This window comes from Rhinoderma darwinii, chromosome 6, assembly GCF_050947455.1.
Source record: "Rhinoderma darwinii isolate aRhiDar2 chromosome 6, aRhiDar2.hap1, whole genome shotgun sequence".
NCBI lineage: Eukaryota > Metazoa > Chordata > Amphibia > Anura > Rhinodermatidae > Rhinoderma > Rhinoderma darwinii.
In genome coordinates, this window is record NC_134692.1 from 123,773,017 (window position 1) to 123,797,464 (window position 24,448).

The 24,448-nt window shown below is 40.8% G+C and overlaps 1 protein-coding gene across 1 annotated transcript in view; it reads left to right on the plus strand.

The window, feature by feature from the left end:
• The window catches only part of LMTK2 (lemur tyrosine kinase 2), an 88,861-nt gene extending 66,503 nt beyond the window's left edge, over positions 1-22,358 (plus strand). The window contains exons 8-14 of the mRNA XM_075830260.1: positions 2,059-2,143; positions 4,363-4,484; positions 5,625-5,774; positions 8,809-11,377; positions 12,227-12,359; positions 13,261-13,515; positions 15,361-22,358. Coding sequence (XP_075686375.1) covers positions 2,059-2,143; positions 4,363-4,484; positions 5,625-5,774; positions 8,809-11,377; positions 12,227-12,359; positions 13,261-13,515; positions 15,361-15,389 — 3,343 coding nt within the window. The 3' untranslated portion in view covers positions 15,390-22,358. The remainder of the gene's footprint in view (positions 1-2,058; positions 2,144-4,362; positions 4,485-5,624; positions 5,775-8,808; positions 11,378-12,226; positions 12,360-13,260; positions 13,516-15,360) is intronic.
• Positions 22,359-24,448: the final 2,090 nt, after the last annotated feature.

Here is a 24,448-nt window from a genome sequence, read left to right on the forward strand (position 1 = left end):
ACTTCCTTGGCCAAGTAGAAGCCTCTGGGCTAGTAGTTGGTTGGGTTTTGCCCTTAGCAGGCTTGCGTGGTCCGATTTGGGGCTCTTAATGAAAGGGTCAAAATGTATTTTTATTTTGTCAGTTGTCGTGCTGTTTTACCTTTGTAGTATTAGTGGATGTGCATTCATTTTGTGTAACGTTTAATGTGCGTTGATGAGCGCAGGCCATGCTGTTAACTTGTCTATGTACACGTGAGAGGTAATACTTGTCTTTACTTCCAGCAACAATATCCTGATGCTGTCTGAGTTACAGGCAAATCTCCAGCATCAGTGATTTTGTTGTTGGTGGTAAATGAATGCAGCCAAGCAGCCTCTCTGGATTCCCCACACCCAATTTATGATTGCGGCTCCTCCTGTCTGCCATGTTTTCTGCCCATCCCATGTGAACGATCATTAGCTCTATAATGGAATCCATTGACTTTTGTAGACCTGTAAGACTCTGGATCTACTGCTTGTAAGATTTACTCTCTGGGTAAACACATCTGATTTAAACTTACCGAAACCTTTGAGGCCAATTCTAATTTAGGCAAGCTTTGTTTAGACCCATCTAATAGAATAAATCTGATATAATTTTCAGTATCCTATAAATGGATGTATACACTTTAAGGCTAAAATTGGGCATTCCATTATTAATACCGCCATATTGGATCACTACAGTGTTCTTAATATTACAAATTCCTAAAATTGTGGTGTTTCGTCGTAACCCAATGAAACTCCTCCTGACCAGCACCGTGTAGCTCTACCCTGACCCATCCCGCTGACCTACCGTGGGATGTGCTCTTACTTTACTGATGGGCTACTTTACACGTGCGGCTTAGTTAAAGGCATTGTCTGGATTAAAAACCCATTCTTAAAGGGGTTTTCCCATCATAGACATTTGGCATTCCACAGGATATGCCATAAACGTCACAGATGCGGGTCCCACCTCTGTCTAGAACGGGGTCCCCTAAACCTGTTTTGCGGCTCAAGCATGTGATTCCCAACCATGAAGTAGAAAACTTGCTGAGCGTAACTGCGAAACAGTGTAACTCGGTGAGCTACGCTGTTTTCTTATCCCTTATCAGGAATCACACGCGTCAGCTGCAACACACAGAGGTAGAGCGGGGTTTAGGGGGTCCCGTTCTAAAGATAGGTGCGGGTCCCAGAGGTGGAATGTCCGATGGGAAACACCCTTTAAATACACTATTAGGGCATTCTAAGTTAGAGTCCTATATTCAGGATCCCCATCAGTTAGTTGGAACAGAGAGTGGCTATAGACCGTGTCTCCATGTTGGACCCAGCCTGTTCATGCATGAATCAGACAGCCCTTTGCTTTCAATGGACGCCATGTCATGTTGCCGTAGGGAAATGAAACACAGCCAGATTCTCTTGCAGATTACTTCTGATTGTTTGGAGGTCCCAGCAACAGAAGACCCTGTGATGATTTTATTTTCACTTGACCCTTTTAACAAAATGTATTATAGAAGTGGAGAAATCCTTTCACACAATTTTACTTGAACTGCTCAGTAATCTACAGTATACGCTGACCGCAAAAGGGCTCATCTGCAGGGTGGTACCGCTGTGCAATGTTCATATGGTAGTGTTGGCAGATTAGGCATCTATCCAAACAGGGTAACCCCTTGATGCAATAGGGGAGCACTCTTGGGTTGTGTGTGCGCCCCTAGAACTGTCCGCTTGATACTTTGGGGGAAGGTCTATTTTCTAGTTTTTCCTAGGTTATGTTTTTATTGGAAAAATGAAAAGGTTAAATCTTGCAGCTGAATGCACTGCTGACTGGTTTGTGTGTTTTAGGTTTAACATGTCTAGAATATCCTGTGAGCAAAGAATTTCTGAAATCTATTTACTTTAAATGTTCTAATGAAAGATGGTGAATTGCAAAAATAACACTGCAAACTAGACCATGGCTTCTACACCGGTCACCCATTCAGAACTGCACTGACATGACTTGTTCGTTGTCATATGTATATTCTGGGCTTCTCTCCTGTACCATTTATTCTTCTTCCCTTTTTTGTGTTTCAGTGATCTGGCCTTACGAAATTGCTTTGTGACATCTGACTTAACCGTAAAAATAGGAGACTATGGCATAGGTTTCAGCAGGTATAAGGTATGTATACTTGCCTGCCGTCTTACACACCTCTTCTCTCCCCCCCCCCCCCCCCCAAAAAAAACCTCATCTAGCAGTGCAACCACCAGCGCTGGGAAGCATTTGGCGTGTTCCTCATTGGGCTGCTGCCGTTCTGATGGCACAGATCAAGTTTTTATCTTAACGAATGTTTCATGCCAGTAATCCGGGTAATAGGTTATATTCACACATGCAGTTTTTTGTTTTATTTTTTATTCCAAATGCATATAGAAACGGAGGACATGTACTTTCCAATGTATATTATTGTAAATTGCTTATGGATTTGCAGTGAGGAATCCGTGGTAATGTCTTATCGTGGCCGAATACCATCATAACGATGACGAAAGCCTGAGCTCTAAAACAATTAGTTACAAATAATGCTGGCTAATTATATCTACCAAAGGCCAAAACTATTTATTGCACACCTGAGGAAGGATTCATGTGGAAAACACCGGACTCCTTGCATGTGCGTGGAAGAACACAAACAGACACCTAAATGTACAAACCCTTGCGATGCTCTGCAATATTCTACGTTGTACTACTATTTACTATGCAGCCGATAACCAACTACTCTGTCCTATCCAGGTGGTAGGCGGCTGCACTGTGTATTATTGACAGATTGCTTTGACACACTATTACTAACTTCTCTCCCGTACTGAATCACCAGTTTGTCTGGGGGATCTAGTGTTGATAAGCTACTAAAGCATTACAGGTATATGATGGGAAGTCATGGAGAAAGGTCCCCTAGTTTTCCCTGTAGTGTTTGTATCTTGATATGACTGTTTTGTCATGTAGTATTTCATCACTAGATGGCAGTAACGCCTTAGCACTGAGGCCACATGTTTATACAGACAGTTTAGCAATGTTCCTGGTGTTGTGTGAATGGACAAAAGAAGATTATCTGTAATCTATTTATTGGATGCAAGACACCATGAACTTGTACTTTCTTAACTGCAGGACTTCTATAGTGGTAGATGTCTGAATATGGTGCTGTGAGTTTTGTTACGGCCAGGTTAGGCTCTGTTAACAACTTGGTTTCTTTCGTCCATTGGATGTATACGTGAGGATTATTCCCTGATGTAGACCTCCGATAGAAGGCTGTGTCGCCCATTGACTCCTATTGACGTAAAAAAAAAGTATAGTGCAAAATGTGGTGTTTTTGTTTTCTGTTTTTTTATTGTATCCACCTGTATTGGAAAGTGCAACAGACTATGCTTTTCTATGCAGTAAAAAAGACTTGTGTGTGGGGCCCTATTGATATGTGTTTGACATTGTTGGTAAAGGAACACGTTATAGAAGCGCGCACACCCATCCATCATAATGATGAGGTCAATTTTATTAGGTTCAATATTGTTAAAAACGAGCATTAAAACGAGATCAATACAATATATAAATGGAAAAAACTGTAGCATACACCCATAATACCGTGTCAAAAATATATAAGGGTCAGACATTAACATTCTACATAAATACACCAATATTACATGAGGACTCAAAAGTAATAATAGTTAATTAAAATATCCTGCTGGACATTTGAACAGATATCACGAACACTGTCGAAAATATCAGCAGAAATTCATATTTAAACCACTTACACCAACTTTACTATAGATATGCGCTGTGAGCTCCACTGGTGCAAACGCTGAACGCATTCAAATAGAGAGATGTGAACAGAGCCTTGGGGTCAGTTCACACAGTTTTTTCTTTGACGCTGAAAACGCGCCAAAAAAGCCTCTCCTTAATTTCAATGGGAGGAGGAGCCATTTTTTCCCACGAGCAGAAAAACCGTCTCGCCGGAAAAAGAAGCGACATGCCCTGTCTTCGGGCGTTTACGTCTCTGACCTCCCATTGACATCAATGGGAAGCAGAGAAGGCGTATTTCGCTGCGTTTTTGCAAAAAAAGCGGCAGTCAGCGTGCAGGCCGATGAAAAATCGGCCTCAAAATTCCAAACGTAAATTTGAGGCAGAATTTTCTTACTAACTATTTTAATGCCACCCCCCCCAACAATCCCCCCCCCCCCCCCCAATGTATATGTTACGTATGTTGTTAGACCTTCCTTTTTATATAAGATGTGCTAAAAGATGAATAATGTATACTACTGTAAATGACAGACCTGGCGTCATCCGGTTTGGTATACATAATTTGTTACTGTTTGTTTTTTTTATATTTTTGTTTTTCTATTGCTTCACATAATTTGTAGGAAGATTACATGGAGACCTCTGAGGAGAAATTAATCCCAGTAAGATGGACCGCGCCAGAGCTAGTGACGCTCTATCAACAAAGAGTCATCGTTGCAGATCAAACCCGTGCCAGCAATATTTGGTATGGAACAAGAACTAAAAGCACCTGTGAGATAATGTATTGACCTCTGAGGCCGAAACATCTTTACCTATCTGTTTTTTTTTAGCTGTGATTGAAAGGGATTGTGTGATGTAAGAAGGTACAGCCCAGAAAACCGATAAAAGGAATAGATTATGTTACATTGGAGCATTCTTGTATTGAACACGCATTTTATTTGTGTCGTTTTAAAGGGAGTGTAAAATGTTGCTTTGTAACTTAGTTTAACCCTTTACCTGCCATGACAAAATCATATTCTACCCCTGTACCCATAAAACACCTGACACATTGTAAAAATGGGATCCAGCGCTGATGGTGCCGTTATGCAGTTTTGCACCAAAGTGTAACATTTTTAAAATCATGCGTATAAAGTCCGTACATGCCACTCATGCCTATGTCTTCACCTAATCATCAGAACGGAATAGAACAGAAATCTCTACCATCCAGATGTCCGTGAACATCCAAGTTATGAAGTTGACAAATGGTCTGATTAGCCACAGAGGTGATTTAGATCTGTAAGCGCTTATCTTCTCACCTCTGTTGCCGGGAAAAAAAAAAAGAAGACACTCCCTGCCCTTCTAAATGTAATAATAAGAGAGGACATATCCCCCCAGGGGGTCACTGGAAGGAATGATGACCGTAACGGGCTCTGATCTTTCTTCCTGCTATCACTTGCAGCTCCCCTCTCCTTACACAGATACAACATTAGTAACTGAAACTTTTCATCCTGCCCCCGACGTCAAACCAGTGTGGCTTCCCAAATATTGCATTTAGCGCTATTCCAGATGTCCCTGGCAGTGAAAGTGTTAAAGATGCTATCTGTTTTGGACAACCCCTACCTATGTTAAGTCCCCCATGATGTGTGAATCACAAGAGCTGCTCTTTGCAGTTGCGATCTGCTCTGGCTAGTAGAGGGCTGGTTCCTGACCACTGAAACTCCCTTTTTATTGTATCCATATGACTTAGTGGGGTATATAAAAGGGGTTTTCTAAAGCAGACCAGCCCCTTTAATTTGTGCCTCCAAGTAAGTTTTGCTCTTTTTACGCCTTTTTATCCAAGAGTTGTAGATCTAGTTGCTTTGAGTGCTAATTTGCATGTTTTTTTTTTTGTTTTGTTTTTTCCTAGGTCTCTTGGTGTAACTCTCTGGGAACTTTTTGACAGCTGTGCCATCCCATATGCTGAACTTTCAAACAGCGAAGTCTTAACTTATGTTATTAAAGAGAAAGAAGTTAAACTTCCTAAACCTCAACTTGAACAGCCATATGCAGACAGATGGTAATGCCCTTGTTCTCATGATCGAGCTCAATGTTGATCTTTCCTATGCACTTGACTATTTTTAAGTAAAGCTTCACCTTGAATTAACATCTCCCATGTTAATTTAGGGTGGTTCTAATATCTTTATAATACTTGGCTTTTTTTCATTTATTTTTCAGTTTGATATTTCTCTGTAATATATGAAACGTTGTCTGATATCAGTATTTCCTGATAATGAAATTTTTTCAGGCTCAGAGTTGACGGAAGGAATAGCATTGTAAATCAATGGGGTCCGTAAAGCGCCATTGGTCTCTGTCGTATGACAAATCTGACAGAGCGCCGTGGCTCGTGTTATAAAAGGAAGCTACCGTGCAGATATGAACAGAGCCGAACGCATCAACATGAAAATAGTCTCATTAACACTAATAGTTCTATGGGATGTTCATGTGTAATACCCAGGGCTGCCAGGTGCATAAGGGTATGTTCAGGGGCCGAGAAATCGGAAGAACGCCTGCAAACATCTGGCCATTGATTGCAATGGGAAAAGCTGCATTCTGCTCCGACGGGCCGTTTTTTTACGCGGCCATTTTGAAAAACGGCCACGAAAAAGAAGTGCATGTCACTTCTTGAGCCGTTTTTAGAGCAGTTTTTCATTGACTCTATTGAAAAACCGCTCCAAAAACAGCTGCGAAAACCGTGAGTTGCTCAAAAAACTTCTTAAAATCAGGAGTTTTCCCTTTCAGCCGTTTTTGAGTTTGTGTGTGCACGTAAGGGTTTATTCAGACTAATGAGTGTAGACTCGGACGTAAAAAACTTCCTTTTTTTCACGTCCGAGTCGCACCTGTGCGAGACCCGTTTTCACGAATCGCTCATAGACTTGAGTCTATTGAGGGATCCGTGAAAATGGACGAAAATAGGACATGTTGTATTTTTCACTGAACCTTCACGTGGTCCATTAAAACAGCTATGTGAACAGCCCCATTGAATTTCATGGGTCCGTGTGCTTCCAGTTTTTGTTTATTTATTTATTTTTAATGGACCGCACACTGTTGCATAATACGCCCGTCTGAATAAGGCTTAAAGGTATTCAGAACTGCCTATTCACTAAAAGTAGCCAGTGTGCACTGAAAGTACTAAATACAGAAAGATCTTAAGAACAGCATCTTGTCGGTTTCTGGGTAGCAACTTACATTTTTATTTATTTTTTACGCCCTATAACCACACTCATAAGAAATGCTGAAAAATAAACGAAAAGTTAAAAAGGTCATTCTGCTGAATATTTAGGCTGGTGGTTTTTATGACCTGTTGACCCTCAGGCTATGTTGTCAATACAGCAATTTTAGCAATGCCACTGTTCAAATTTTAATTCATATGAAACTTCTAGCCACAGATCCTGATGTTAGAACAGTATGCCTGGTAAGTGTATGGATGAACAGACGTGGGCGTGCAGTCACGTGAACTCATGTTAAAGGCATTGAAGAAATTTTGCGGGTAGTTTGACATCTCTCTGAAACCGTTGGAATAGGCTATGTACGCCTTTTTGTAAGAATTGTTTTTTATTAAATCAATGTCAAATGTATTTTTAAGCAACTTTTAAATTCACTTTTCTAAAAAAAAATATATATATATTTTTTTTGCAATACAGCACCTATGTATTCTGTTTTTGTTCTCTCCCTGCCGAATCACAGTTCAGCTGAACCGTTCATAACTCGGATGTGATCGTTGTTAGCTGGATCCTCAGCCGAACTGTCAATTTAGTAAAACTGACAGAATCGTCTGAGAGAACAATACAGCTTCTATGTATTCAGGTTACATAGAAGCTGTATAGTAAAAATAAAAAAAAAATAATTTAATAAAACTGAATTTAAGAGTTGCTTAAAAATACATAAGACATTGATTTAATAATGCTTGCATGGGTGTACATAGCTTTTTAATTTAAATGTATGCTTGTAAGTCCTTCTCCGGTTGTTAGACCTGCAATCGGAAATAACCGCATCATGGGGACCTATGATACTGTTAGTTCGGGTTATTAGACCTGCGGTCAGACCGGTATTTTCAGCCACAATACAGATTAAAAAATGAGCCTGTGTTACTCATGTGAAACCGGCCTAACCACAATGATTATGTCACAAGTAGACTAGCTATGTGTTTTTATCACTTAGGTTAGCAATTCTGGGTTATATTGAATTGCATATTTAATTTTTTTTCCTCCATAAAAAGGGTCAGTGTGATTGGTGCAACTTTATAAATAGTTTTCATTAAAATTTATTTTTATTTTTTGAGGTACAGCTGTTCTGTATTCTCTATACAGAGCAGCTGTATCTTTCATTATGACCTGAATCTGTCAGTCTCACAGGCCTGGTGGGTTCAGTGTCAGATTACAGGTGGTTCTGCAGGAACCTCTATCACCTATAAATTATGAACTTAGATGTAATACATTACAGGTGGGTCTGCATGTCAGAGACACGCAGGACCCACTTTCACTGAACCAGTCAGTGCCGCTGACCTGACGGGAGCAGGATTTAGCGAAAGATACAGCTGCTCTATATAGAGCAGATGTATCTCAAAAAGTAAAGAATTTTTAATAAAAACTATTTATAAAGTTGCACCAACCACACTGACGTTTTTTTTAAATAAAAAAAATCAAAGGTTTACATAACCTTTAAACAAAAAACAAAACCTTTTACTTTTTTAACTTCTATGTCTACACCGTAAAAGACTGTTCACATCTGCTTGGGAAGCTCTATCATTCTTGCTGGCCAAATAGAGCAGCTTGTGCCCAACACAACCCCATTAAAGTCAATGGGTTCTGTCGGGTGCCATTGGTATCCATCATGCAACTGACACTTCAGTTTTTCCTGTTCTGTTCCTCTAAGGGAACAGAGTAACAGAAATCGTAGCACAGATGTGAACAGAGCCTTAGATTTAATAATTAATCATCGTAGTTTTGTTACATATCCGCAGTCATTGTCAAACATTTCCAAAATTAACTTTAAAAAAAAAATAAAATTCACTGATGGCAAATGCTGATCTGTCTTTTTTTTTTCCCCTGAAGGTTTGAAGTCTTGCAGTTCTGTTGGCTACCACCAGATAAGAGACTCACGGCAGAAGAAGTCCACAGACTACTGACATACCTCCGGATGCAAAGCCAAAGGGAGACTGAAGTCGACTTTGAACAACGCTGGAATTCTCTTAAACCAAACCCTAACACTCGGCAACCTGCAGTAAATAATCTGGCGTTTCCCATCTTGGAGCACTTCAATTGTGATGAATTAGGCCGTGAACTGGATGAAGTCCTCACTGTGACTGAAACTAGCCAGGGGCTCAGCTTTGAATACGTGTGGGAGGCAGCCAAAGAGGATCATTTTGAAGAGCACAGTCACTCGGACTCTGACACTACAGTTAACTATAACAGCATATTTTTTCCTGTGCCCGTAGATGTTTTTCCAAAATCAATTTCGGAATTAGGGCAAGGAAAACCAGAGCAAGCTGGCAGAGAAGATGCCCTTTCTGTGCCAGAGGTTGTTCCAGTTTTCGATTCCCACAATGCTTCTGTATCGAACGAATATTACATTCGATTGGAAGAGCAAGGTGAAAGCAGGTTGGACTTTGATAGCCGCAGCGATCACAAGGAACGTAAAGATGAAAATCTACAGTTCATTGCTCTCACTGATCTTCGTTCTGCAGGAGCCAGTAAAAATAACAATTGCTCTACGGTATCTGATAAGTCAATTTTTCCTGAGTATCTTTATGTCTCAGGTCGCCCAGATTTTCCACTCCATAAAACTGTTAACAATGTTGACCTATCAGACAATAGATCCGTTGACATGTCTTTTTCTGACTTGACGAAACAAAATGATGATGAATCTCGTCTCACTGGTTCCAAAACAGATTTTTTAAAGGGGGGACAGCATCTGTTCGACACAAATACTTTCCTCCTTAACAGTATTTCAGATTCAAGTTTGGGATTAGTAGAATTGGAAGAGCTCTCAGACAATTTTTTTTTCTTGCAAGAGAAAAATCTTTTGTCTGACCATGCCAAGGCATTGCAGAGTGATGTTGGGTCAAAGAACATTTTTGAAAATGCTAGTAGTTTAGACATTGAGCTTACACTGGCAGATCTTGATACTTCCTTCCTAAATTTCTCAGGTGAAGTGTTGACAGGCAAACAGGAAAACACTCAAATAACAGACTTGGCACAGTTGAGCCTTATAGAACAAGCAGGATCTGCTACACAGGAAGATTTTCTTCAAGAATTTTTCACAGAACCTCAACTTTCTGGAAAAGAACTTGATAGCACAGCCCGGGACATCCGAAGAGATCAAGCTGGAGACATTGTCAAAATTGACACCGTTGAATCAAGACTTCCAATAGCCGGTACAGAGTGTGTTGATCTGTACAGATCTTTTGATTGTGTTGGCGCTGATAAGGTTCATGAAGATGTCGCATGTAATGACCAAGTCTGTCCTGAACCTGCTCACGAGCGATCCGCAATAGATGCTGAGAAATCTGGAGAACATGTCAATGGGGATCATAATATAATTTCAATTCTTGCAAACACTTCTGCTTCACTGGATTCATCCAGTCAAGACAGTTTGTTAGATGATAGTGTATCAAACTGTACACAGTCATTAGTACCATCTGTAGGAACTCCAGACTCTCTCGAATCTTTGGATGTTCATAATATCTTGGAGGGCGACGAACCGCACCAATTCATACCATCTGACAAACCTGCTGATAGCGGTTATGAGACTGAGAACCTTGAATCTCCAGAGTGGACCTCACATGTCAATGGTTCTTCAAACCACTCTGTAACAGATTCGGTAGCGACCTCTTTTTCAACACCCGTTATTATAATATCAGAAGTTGGAGAGAATAACATTGATGTAGAGGAAGGGGAACTTGATATTAAATCCAAAAAATCGACCAATGGCGGTAATAATTCCTATCGAGACTCTGCTTATTTCTCTGATAATGATTCAGAGTCGGAAAAGAAACTTGATGTATCAGAAATCAAAGCCATTGAAAATGACGGTGCCAGTTTGCCGTCAGAAGAGCGAGAAGTATTAGAAGAGACCACTAGAAGCTTTCCTAGAAAGATCCTTGTTCCGAGTAAGTGGGTGGCAGATCTGTCAGTGAATTCAGACCATTCTGACCCAACTTTACCAGTTGATGGCAGCACGTCGGATAACGATGAGGAAATTGTAAATCCATTTGGTCCTTCTGAAGTGTTCTGTTCAGTGAATGCAATCAAAGATTTGCCGTTTTTGAGTCACAATGAAGGACAGAAACTTAAAGAACCCGACATGGAAGGGAAATATCTTGGAAAGCTCGATTCTTCTGGCTTGCTTGACTTATCTGAGGATGGCATGGATGCTGACGAAGAGGACGAAAACAGTGATGATTCGGATGACGATATAAGAGCTTTTAATCTTCACAGTTTTAGCTCTGACAGTGAAGACGACACCGTCCATCCAGTTCCTGTTGTGCACATGGAAACGGATGATGGGAAACACTTAAAAAGCCTCATTAAGCTGCGCAAACCTGCATCCGACAAGTATGAGAAGAGGAGCGGGAAAGCGGTTACCTTTTTTGATGATGTTACGATCTACCTATTTGATCAGGTAAATTTCTAGCCGTAAAACTCTTTTTTTTTTTTTTTTTCTCCTGTTACCTGGTGTAAAAGGAAACAATAACTGGGTGGTTATGTTCATTATTACCATCTTTTCCTTGTGTGTGTCCTAAAGAGAAGATTTGCACGTATGCAAATTTCTTACTATGGACCTGTATTTCTCTCTCATCCGTTCACAGTTCCTTGATAGAAAATAAGAGAAAAATGCCGATCAGCAAACTAGTGCAAACTTGCTCATCTTTAGTCATGAACCTACCAAAAGCTGGAGCAGAAATAAGGGCCTGTTCACATCACTGTTCATTTCCGTTTCGTTGGAGGTTTCCGTCGGGTGTACCCCGCAACGGAAAGTGAAACTGACAGCACAACTTCCGTTTCAGTCACCATTGACCTCAATGGTGACGGAAACATCGCTAATGCTTTCCGTTCGTCACCATTCCGGCTGGTTTCTGGTTTTCCGACTGAATCAATAGCGGAGTAGACAGCGCTATTGATTCCGTCGGAAAACCGGAAACCAGCCGAAATGGTGACGAACGGAAAGCATTAGCGATGTTTCCGTCACCATTGAGATCAATGGTGACTGAAACGGAAGCTGTGGTTTCACTTTCCGTTGCGGGGTTCACCCGACGGAAACCTCGGACGGAACCCCGGGACGGAAATGAACGGTGATGTGAACAGGCCCTAATCGACTCTACGTTCATCTTCAGTTGGGGGTTCCACTGCTGGGCTCTTGTGTGGGACAGAACGGCAGCCTGTATGCTTGAGACCCTTTATTGTCTGACCGCCCAGTCCATCCTCTCTCATTCATGTAAAACACCCATTCACTTTATCCACTTTTCTTTAGGAAACCCCAACCAAAGAACTAGGATCTCGGGCAGTGGACACCAACAGTCAAATGTCCAGTAACAGCAGTCCCGTGTCCCCATCTGCTCCTGGATATAGATTTGCAAATTCTGAAAGCTCTACTGATGATGAAGGTATCGGACATTTGAATTGCCATAATGATCCATTTTAAAGTGATCCTTCAGCCAAAGATGAAAGCTTAACTATTACTGATGTGGTGTTTGTAGTATCTGTCTGCAGTCTTTCTCCTGTAAGCTCGGATATTTTTACTTAATTTTTTGTAATTGGAGCCATAAATATATGATGTAAACATCTGATTGGCAAGGCTTCAAACACTAGAACCACCTTCATCCCCGGAAAATGAGCTTTTCTCTTTGCCTTCATTTTAACTGAAGAAGTGACCCCGCGTGTGCTGTCACTCTTCTTCTCCTGACGGGTCTGCTTTAGTAAATGCTTGTATCTCCCATAAAATTACAATGCTGGAGCATTTTTTCTTAGAACTTTTTGCATTGTTATTCCTTGTAGAAATGTATCTAGTAATTGACAACTGTGTATTGTCATTTCTGTTATCAATAGATTTCACATTATGACGCTGTCCAATAGTGTGCAGTGTGATACTAACGATTGACAATGGGAATCGAGACACCCAGTTGTAAATGTATTCATTCATTTTCAGGAGGAATGACAAAAAAAACATGGCTGCTTTCTTCCAAAAAACATTACACTTGTCCCCACATGTGTGGTATTGCAGCGTAGCTCAATTAAAGTGAATAGAGCCTAGAAGTAATACCAAACGTGGTCTGTGCACAGGTGTAGCGCGTTTTTTTTAAATGTAAGCAGCCATGTGAAAGTTTTGAGCAATCTTCTATTACCGATGCCTAATTGTTTTTGTGTCGAGCTTATCAGAAGTGGGATGATTGCTGTGAATAGTTTCCAATTGTCAATAACGCCTACTTATGGTTTTAGAGCAGTATGTTTGGTTCTTAAACAATATTCGTTATAGTTTAGATGCTGATTTATACTTTGTTTTCTTAGGTGGCGGTTTTGAATGGGATGACGACTTTACATCTCCTGAGCCCACTTTTATAAGCAAACCAGCAGCAATCCCAGTTGGCTCTAAACTGTCCATCAATCCATCCAAATATTTCTCCCCTCCACCACCACCTCGTAGTCCGGATCAGAGCTGGACACGTGCGCCTGCGCCCTTTTATTCAAGATTCTCAATTGCTCCCGCGAACATTGCAAACTTTTCTCTGACGCACCTAACAGACTCTGATATTGAACAGGGGGGTAAGTGATTATTTGTGTATGAATTGGCATATATAACATGAACCCAGTGAGTATTGACCAGCCATAGGCATTACTTTTTTTTGCATTAGAAATTGCTGTTTGCACTTACGTTTTAAAGAATGACAAGTGATAAGAGAACCTTTTTAGTGGCAAATTTTTTTTTAACATCAGCTGGACCGAACACCATTATTTCCAGATTAGCTACAAAGTGACATTGAACTAATGTGTGATTGAAGCAGATGTGTGCAGGTATGAGAGGAGAGCAGGTGGAAACCTGGAGCTGCAGTTAATGTTTTACTGCCGCTAAATGTAAGGAAAACACTTGGCACTAGAAACTACAAGCCGGGTTATGTGCAGATTTTTTTGCATTGGTCTTTTACGGTTTACACAGTAAATGCTAATTTAACCGTACATAATTGTATAAACCACAGAAGTAGTTTTATTTATATTGTCATTTACAAATTAAGCTTCTGGTCAGAAAGCTTTCCTTTAGTCCTGCACTGTTTCTTTCTACATGGACCAATGCAATACAATGGGTGGATATATTGTACTATTAGGAGTTTTCCACCATTATAAGCGATGACCTTCTGCTAAGATATTGCATCATTAACTGATCATTGGGGCTTCAATCACTGGGACTGACATTGATCCCCAGAACAAATGGGCTGCCTGTTTTGCACAGCACTTCTCTCAACCGCACGCTACAAAGCCCCATTCAGCACAGCATTGGTTTTTGTTATGAGGAGAAAAATTTTAATCGGCCGCTGTACTTTGCCAATGTGTTCAAGGTGTCCCAGATGGTGATTTATCATCGCCGTATGTCACCACTTACTATTATTGGAAAATACTATACATTCTTGAATTCCCTAAAAGCAGTCAACAGAATAACAAAAAAGGACCCCAAAACTTAAAGGGGTTGTCCAGGCTGTGGGCTGTTTTTTTTATACTGATGACCTATCCACAGGGTAGGTCATCAGTATATGACCAGTGGGGGTCCAACACCCAGACCCCGCAGTGATCAGCTGTTCTGGCTGCCTCCGGGGCACCGGAAGCTATGCAGTGGTCGGTGTTGAAAGCAGAAGGTACCGTTCACTATAGCAGCCATGCGGCAGTACTGCAGCTATACTCCTAATCAAGAGAATAAGAGCAGAGTTACAGTGACTGGAGCCATCTTCTGATCGGTGTGGGGGTCGGGTGTTGGACCCCCACCTATCATATACTGATGAGCTATCTTGTGGATAGGTCATCAGTATAAAAAAACTGCCCTCTGCCACAAGAGACGACAGAACACTAGTAGAAAATACACCAAAAAAATCAGAATAACTCCTTCTTTTAATCCTGTTTTGTGTCATTGCAATCAAAACTGGGAAATCCATAAACCATTTTTCTATTTGTGCCCGAAGAGATCAGCCATGTTCCCACTACTCATCTGCAAAAATTCTTGCAGATTGACAAAAGTTTATCTCCTGTTTACTCAGATCATTTATTTCTAGGTTTATTGTTCCTTTTAAAGAGCATTTGCATTGCCATTCTAAGAGTAGGCTAGCAGACGCTATTAAAGCGGATCTGTCCTATGTAAGAGTAGCATAGTGTGGGTATAAAATATTAATACAGTAGGAGCTGTCAAAAAATGCAGCTCATAACCAAGTCCACTGTATTATTTAATTGCTCCTATTAAAAGTAATTTTGTGACGTTTGAGCTAATAGTAGAAAGCGGACATGTCCCCACACTATGCTGCTCTTACATAGGGCAATGTCGTCTTATGACACATATGCTTTAGCTTTATATAACATTTAAAAAAAAAAAAGTTTATATTTTACTGTTCGTTTTTTTTTTTTTACCAGGCAGCAGCGAGGATGGTGAAAAAGACTGAGACTCTACCTGATTAACTTCTGCTAAAAATGCATTAAGCGGAGGCCGTATGTGCAATGTTGTGATCTCTTTACAAGAGACCTGGGACATGTGCAGCATGGAAAATGTACAGACAGTGTAAATGACTATTGTGCAATACAATTCATCATGCTCGACGCGACCCGCGCTACTACTGTCTGTACGTGTGACGATGTCATTGCATTCAGTGCGTACGTACAGGTCGTGAATGGGAACTCTACATCTTTTTTTTGTGCCCAAATAAGTGTGTAATTGACAAGATGTGTACATACAGGTATATGTCTTCTCTCCAGTGTCTGTGCTTATGTAACGATAAATGAATATGTGACAATGTGTATCCAATGACGTTTAAAACACTATGTATTGCTTATTATTGCACTGTAATGTTTCTTGCATATCTATATCTGTACAGAAATTTTTAATCGTGAAGAGGGGGGAAAAACAAAACACTGCTTGTTCTAAATTTTATCTGTATGAATGTTGATATTTGTTCTTTGCATTGTAAATTGTGTAATAAGCTGCTCCTGGGACTCTTAATCTCAGTCTCTTATATGCTGTATTATTATCTATTTTTTTTAATATTTAAAACTGCAATACTTCCTTCTTAGTTTTAGGTTTTTGATCTCCTTTCCGCATCCTATAGAAATATACATTGTATGTGTATGCGGAGTGGATGGTGCCGGCTTTTTGTATCTGCGATCCCAGTACTAGGTCTGGGAATGGATTACCTCTAGTTCTATTGAGTCATAACTGTTTTGCATGCTTTAGAGCTTGGAGAGTTAAAGCATGACCAGACGTGGCGGAATTGCTCTGGAATTACACTGCGGAAAGCCGCAGCGTACACGTTTCTCCATTGCCTGCCACAGCTTTTGAGTTAGGTTCGTTTACACGTTGCGGACAATTACGCTGAGGAGCATAGGCTGCGGTGCGGAATTTGGTGTCCGCAGCATACACTGGAGAGTCAAAATTCCGCAATGAAGTCCGCAGATGTTATGTGTGCTGCGGAGCGTATTTGTTTTACGAACATGACCTTTCTTCATTCTGGCTGGACCTATGTATTTCTAGGTCTATAGCCAGACTGAGGCCCCATGCACATGAACGTAAAAACGCCCGTAATGACGGGCCGTTATTACGGCACGGGCAGGCCCATAGAAGTCAATGGGGCTCCCGTAATTATGGGTGACTACGTGTGTGCACCCGTAATTACGGGAGCGTTGCTAGGCGACGTCAGTAAATAGTCACTGTCCAGGGTGCTGAAAGAGTTAAGCGATCGGCAGTAACTGTTTCAGCACCCTTGACAGTGGCTACCGATCACAATATACATCAACCTGTAAAAAAAAAAAAATAGAAGTTCATACTTACCCAGAACTCCCTGCTTCTTCCTCCAGTCCGGCCTCCCGGGATGACGTTTCAGTCCAAGTGACGGCTGCAGCCAATTACAGGCTGCAGCGGTCACATGGACTGCCGCGTCATCCAGGGAGGTCGGGCTGGATGTCAAGAGAGGGACTCGTCACCAAGACAACGGCCGGGTAAGTATTAATTTCTTTTACTAGGGAAAGGGCTGTCCCTTCTCTCTATCCTGCACTGATAGAGAGAAGGGAAGTACTTTCACCTCAATACGCAACGGCTAGTCCGCATCAATTTAATGCCCATTTTAGGCAAAGCCGCAACAGAATCTGCAACGCAGATTATGTGCGGCATTGATGCGGACAGTGGCGGAAGAAATACGCCACGTCTGGTCATGCCCTAAAGGTGGGTTTACATGGTCAGATATTCGCTACCTTTAACTGGCGCCGATCGAAAATACGCTTGTTGGCTTCATTCAAAAGGATCAATGATCGGGAGTATGGAGACAAGCGATTGATACGAAGATCATTTATTCCCATACATTTGCATCTTGTTGGAAGCACATACCCTGTTCACACAAGGGGATATGCTGCTGACAAGCAACCATTTTTATGGCCGCATATAGTATCTGATCAGCCAACAAACGACACTATTCTTTTTCATCGGCTCATCACTGCCCTATTTACACAAGGCAGTGATTGGGGACCAGGGTTCGTGCGAACACTCGTTTACCCGATCATTGCCCCACGTAAAAGGGCCTTTAGCTTGAAACATAATATACAATGATTTACTTTTCTACAGTTTTGTAGTTAAAGGACCCTTCCGCGCTCCTGACATGTCTGTTTTAGATAATACTTGTATTTCCCATAAAATAACAATTTTCGTGTGCATGTTCTTAGTATTCTGCGTTGTTCCGTTGCTCTATTATTCCTACTGGAAATGTATGAATAAATTGACAACTGGTTGTTACCATTACCCTGGTTTGAGTCGTTTACCTACAGTCTTGGGGTATGTTCACGCTGCCTATTTTCAGAAAAACGGCTGAAAATATGGGGCCTGAATGCCTCCAAACATCTGCCCATTGATTTCAATGGGACAAACTGCTTTTCGTTCCCACGGGGCGTTTTTTTACGCGACCGTTTGTAAAAACGATGCATGTCACTTCTTGAGCCGTTTTTGGACCCGTTTTTCATTGTCTCAATAGAATAACAGCTACAAAAATGGCTGTAAAACACTTGATGCATAAAAAACGGCTGAAAATCAGAGGCTGTTTTCCCTTGAAACCGCTCCGTATTTTACAGCTGTCTTTGTTTGCCGTGTGAACATATCCTTATACTGTCCAATCAGTGCTGACCATGATTGTGTAGGGACACGCCCCTTTGATAGTGATTGGTAACACCCAGTTGTCAATTTATTCATACATTTCCAGGAGGAATAACAGAGCAGTGGCACAATTCAAGTTCTGAAAAAAGATACTGCAGCGTTGCCTGTTTTAGTAAATACTTATGTTCCCCATAAAACATGTCAGGAGAGCTGATACCTCTTTTGTTCTTTAGGCCAAGCTTCACATGGTGCGGTTTGTTTTTTGTTTGTTCACATTCACAAAACTGACTTTAGAGCCAAAAGAGTGAAGTTTTAAGCTTCCATTATACTTCTTACTTTTGGAGGAAAGAAAAAAGAAAAACACACAAAAAAAAAATCTGTGTGAATTTGGCCTTATTGCTGCCTACAGCTGACCGTCTCTTAAATTAGGGTCTTTTGTTATAGATAAATGGAGTTGAGCAAGGAAATATATACCATAGAGGAAGATCATGCATCTGCTGGTGGGGAACTGGCCCAAGAGTCGTGGAAAGTGTGTGGCGGGGGAAGAAACACCAGTGCAGCAGAGCTTGGCACCGTAATGGATAGGGGGGGGGGGGGGGGTGTTTGAGGTATTTAGATCTTGGTTTTCTATGGGAGACCCACTGGAGTTGAGTTGGATTCCTAAGATCTGTCGTCCTACATAAAATTTTCTCCCATTTTTAGGGCGTGTACACACAGATCCCTTCACTTGCAGTAGTTTGCAGCAATTGTTCTGTGATCCCGGCAATAGAATTTCTTATAATCCTGCAGTTCCCTAAACTTGACTGACTTATTCCATGATTGGAGTGGTCTAATCTCTGCTGCTATATAGGGTGTTTGTCAGCTTTGTATTATATTGATGATTCCCTCAGAATCTTGTGTGGTTTTTTTTGCTGCCCCTACTGTGGGTGTCGATCATACTGCTGGTCTCATTGAGTCTTTATACTTGCAGTGGATATTTGTGGATATTTCGGTTCATTTGTTCTGATTTATTTCTCTGGGCTTATTTTAGGGTCTCTGGTACTAGAAGTGTGGCTTTTTGAGCAAAATGTATTAATGCAGTCAGTAAATGTTGCTCTAAGTTTCTGCTCGGGCAAAAATGGCTCAGTGTTACACAGACGTATAGAGACGTTAGTGGGAGACAGTAGAACTGGTATAAAATGAGCACCAGGGCACAAGGGTATGTACACGTTTCACAGTTAGTTTTAGTTTTTTATTGCTCCCATGCATCTAAAATAAAGCAAAGTTGCAAATAGTCATAATAAATAAGTATACCGTTTTGTATCTACAGCTCATATGCTGGCCTATGCGTCTTCATGGTAACAGACTACACAAAAAAAACTATGTAGTCTGGTCCTGCAGTCATACTCTCCATCAATCTGTCCCTTCTTGATAAGCTGCCAAATGGAAGGACGAGGGGACAGATGGAAAGGAGTATAATTGCAGAATCCGACTACACAGGATTTGGTTGTAGTCTGTAACCATAGATACGCATAGGTTTGAATTAAAGCTGAAGATGAAATACAATAGGATGTTTTTTGTTTTCTTTTTAAATGCTTTAGAGCAATTAAGAAGGTGGCCATACTCTTTAAAGGGGTTGTCTGGAATTAGAAAAACATGGGTTCTTTCTTTCAGAAACAGTGCCACACCTGTCCATTGGTTATGTCTGGTATTGCAGCTCCGCTTCAACTGTCCACTACTAGAAAGGCTTGTCCTGTTACATGGCCTGTGTGTGCACTGACTAGGTCACATCAGAGTGACAGGGAAGAGGAGCAAAGGAAACAACAGTGGGGGTGGGGGGGGGGCTTGTGGCCTTTCTATTGCCTACCACTCGGTCAGGGTGTTACCACTTGTAGCCAAAAACTGTAGATTTATGGGAGAATTAGTGATGACTACTATATTTGTTTTGCAGCTGCATCTTGCAAATGATCCTTTTCATTTATCAGGATATTAACATTATGTACAGTGCAAATGCAATAACAGCAAAACTTTTTGAGCAAAATATTTGTTTGCACCTTTTTAGATTCTGTCTATTTATGAATAAATGTCGAAGATCAGGATCTCCTGGGTAATAAAAAGTAAAGTATAATGAATTCTATCTATTTTGGAGTCTCTTTCCCACACTGATGTCCACGTCTGAGCATGAACTATAATCCTGCTTCTTCTAGACGTCTCCTGAAATCCTATTTTCTGACGTAATGAGGTAATGTTTATAGTGATAAAATACAAATTGTGTTTATTTCTTTAGCTAAAATACAAGCCAAGACGGGGCTCACACCAGCGTTTGTCATTCCGTTCTGCTCTGTCAGAACAATGAAAAACTGAAAGTGCCGATTCCGTTGCACCACCACCGGAGGCTGACGGAACCCATTGACTTTGAGTTCCGCTGGGTTTCAATAGGGGTGTCCGTGGTTTTACGGGAAACAATAGCACAGCAGGCGGAGGCACCTGACAAATCCTCCAATGCAAATGTGAACGAGGCTTAAGAGACTGTTCACATCTGCGCCAGAAGATAAAGATTACGTCATATTTGATAGAAAATAGCGCCGCGTTCACTGCAAACAACGGAAATATGTCAGACCCCATTATAAGTCGATGAACATAAAAAAGGGAATTTGTCACCAGGTTGTCCTGGTTTATGGAAATTAATAAAAAAAAAAATGATCCCCCCCCCCCAGAAACCGCGCCAGTCTTGTCCATACGCAGTGCCTGGTAGTGCAGCTTGACCCCATCTGAGTTGCAATACCAGACACGCTGCTTTTTTTTTTTTTTTTTTGCTGCGTTTTTTTCCCCCTTGAATTCAATGGGGAGGTAAAACCCGCAACAAATCGCTCAGGAAAAAAAACAAACTTATACTTACCCAGCTTCTTTATCCAGGCCGGCCTCCTGGGATGATATTGCATCCCATGTGACCTCTGCATCGGTCACATGGGATAAAACGTCATCCAAAGAGGCCGGACTGCAGAAGGACGTGTTGCCATGACTACGTAACTATGAATTTTTGTATGTTCAGTTTTCTGCAGCAGACATTCTGGGCGAAAAAAACTGCACCACAACTTGGTACGGTCTTTCGTCCTGAATTCCCTGCGGTGCCCGGGGTGGATACACTGTGTGCTTTTACGCAGCGTACCTGCCCTGTGTGAACATAGCCTAAAAGATGCCTTTGCAAATATAAGCATGGGAAGGGTACATTTGCAATGACTAACCAGCCTCCGCCAGAATAACCAATCTAGGGGGCGCCATTTAGCACATACACTTGGTTTCAGGGTTGATTATGGTGACTCTTCCTTTAGGGTTCATGTTGGTGACGGTCTCCATTTAATACCAGTTCACTCCACAGTTGACATTATTTTATTTTCTGTGATCTACTACAGCTATGAAAAGTCTTTAAACCTGTTTTTTGGCACATGATTCCACTTTGAGGCAGTAGAAAAATAATGGCCGTGTGTGCACTGGTAACACACAGAAAAAAAAATCAGAAATCCACAACCAACAGCGTTTGTGTATTGCTGCCCGCACACAGGTTCTCGACAGTGTACCTCAATGTGTTGCTTTTTTGGTTCTGATCTCTGCACTGATCTTGTTTTCTATAGTAACCCGCAAAGTGCAATCGTTCAGTATTTCTAATTGTACCTTGAATCCTGTTATAAATATGAGATTGACGCATGTTGATTTATTTTGCATCCTGCTGTAAAGCACTACCTTGTACTGAATATCCAGTATGTGTGCAGATCTAGAATATGGGGGTGGGGTTGTTAGAGGCTCGGACACTTGTGTAAATTGCCTTAACTCAAGTATACGCAGTGGGGGTTTTTGTTTTTTTTTTGTTTGTTTTTTTTTCTCCAGAACATGGCGGTTTTGACTTCTGATCCAAGATAATGTCAGCAACTTAATAAATGTTAGTGACTATAGGTTATATTTACGAAGAGAAAACCGAACTTGAATCCCGATGATTCTGCTGATTGTTTTGCCTTGCACAACGGCTGTATATACAGAAGAGTGGTGGGTGTGCAATCTCATACATGTCGGGAAGGTTACAGGCTACAGGAGACTGATTTCTTTGTAATTTACATAAAGTATGTAAGGTAGATGGCAATATCTTATTGGATGAATTTCCAGATATAATGGTCTTTAAATGGTGTACATTTTATTTTTAATTTGTAAAATTTTTACTGTACATTTGATTCTCATGCATAGTGTGATTCCAACTGCTTGTAATTTAAAACACTATTTAATATTCAGAATAAAAGTTATATATTTATAACTGCTTTGTTCTATTTGTTTCTTTGCGTCTGTTTCTCATTTGATGATGGATTTGATTTTATACAGTCTCTACTGATGCCTGTTGTGTGCAGAGAATTTATACCTTGCCCAAGTCTGTTTTGTCCATATCGATCTGTTTTTAAAGGAGAAGGGATTGCTTAAGATGTAGATGTGTATAGCTTTATTGCTGGTGAGGACCGACCTAAGATTGTGGTGGCTTCAAGACCTAGTTAAGGTTGAAAAAAGACACAGGTCCATAAAGTCCATCCTATAACCCTACCGCATTGGTCCAGAAAAAAGTCAAACCCATGAAGTGGATGCCAATTGCCTCATTAGGGAAAAATTCCTCCCCGACCCCAAATTTGGCAATCAGAATAAGTCTGTATCAACAACCCCTCCCCAGACTATAGTACCCATAACTTGTAATATTATATTTCTCAGGAAAGGTATCAATGCCCTCCTTGAACTTGTTCAAAGAGTCAACCATCACAACATCCTGTGGCAGAGAGTTCCATAGTCTCACCGCTTTAACCCCTTCCCAACATATGACGCACCGTTACGTCATAGCCGGGTAGGGAAAGTATGGGCAGGTTCACGGGCTGAGCCTTCTCTATACAAAGCAGGTGTCAGCGGGAAGGCACAGCTGACTCTTCACAGTAACTAGAGGGATTGCGCTCAAGCGCAATCTTTCTCGTTTAACCCATAAAATGCCACAGTCAATTACGACTGCGGCATTTAAATCATTAAAAAGGGGGGGGGCGACACCCTCTAACAGCTCATCCCACCCCTTGTCTCCCCCGCATTGTGATCGCAGGTTGCAGCTGGTTATAGCAGCCTGGGGACCTAATAAAGACCCCCAGGTCTGCCATCTTTTTTGTGCTCCTATTAAGCTCTGGCAGGGCTAGTCAGACGGACGATCAACTGCAATACATTAGTGCTGCAGTATATAGTGCAAGCGATCCAACGATTGCTTGTTCAAGTCGCCTAGGGGGGGGGGGGATAATATAAATCTATAAAGTAAAAATCTGTTAAAGGTGTGTTGTTTTTTTTATTTATTTTTTTGTACATAAAAAAAAAAGTTAAAAAAAAAAAACCTTTTTCCATTGTCCCCCTAAAGCATTGTAAAAAAAAATAAACATAATTGGTATCGACGCATCAGTAAGTGTCTTAATTATTGCAATATATCATTATTTAACACGCATGGTGAACATCGTAAAAAAAAAAAAAGTACAACTCCAGAATCGCCGTTTTTTGGTCACCTCATCTCCCACAAAAAATTGAATAGAAAGTGAGGCAAACCTTGCATGTACCCAAAAATGGTACCATTAAAAACTACAGCTCGTCCCGCAAAAAAATAAGCCCTCACACCGCTCAATCTACAGAAAAATAGGTTATAGCGCTCAGAAATTGACGACACAAAATAATTTTTTTCTTTTCTACACTTTTTTTTTTTTTTTCTTGTAAAAGTAGTCAAATATATTATAAGTCTAAAAACTATATAAATTTGGTATTGCTGTAATCGTATTGACTCTCAGAATAAAGTTAACATGTCGTTTTAATTGAATGCCATAAAAAGGAAGCGGAAAAAACAATGGAGGAATCGCTGTTTTGTTTTTATTTTGTATCAATTTTTTTTCCCATTTTCTAGTACATTATATGGTGTAATGGTACCATGAAAAACTACAACTTGTCCCGCAAAAATGAAGCCCTCATAGGACTATATATAGATGGAAAAATAAAGTTATGGCTTTTGGAATGTAGGGAGGAAAAAATGAAGTCTAAAAAATGGCTGCAGCGGAAGAGAATTCCCATCTGTGACGGTCGTGAAACCTTTTTTTTCCTCTAGACAGAGTATGCCCCCTTGTCCTTGTTAGTCTGTGGTGTAAAAGGATAATTAGAAAGATCTCTGGACTGTCCATTCAAATATGTAATTCGATCGCCCCTAAGCCGTCTTTTTTTTTTTTTTTTTTGTTTTTTTTCCCAAACTGAATAGCCCCAAGTTTGATGACCTTTCTTGGTACTGCAATCCACCCATTCCCTTAAAGGAGTTATCCAGTCACAAAAAATTATATGCTAAGGATCTAAATGCAT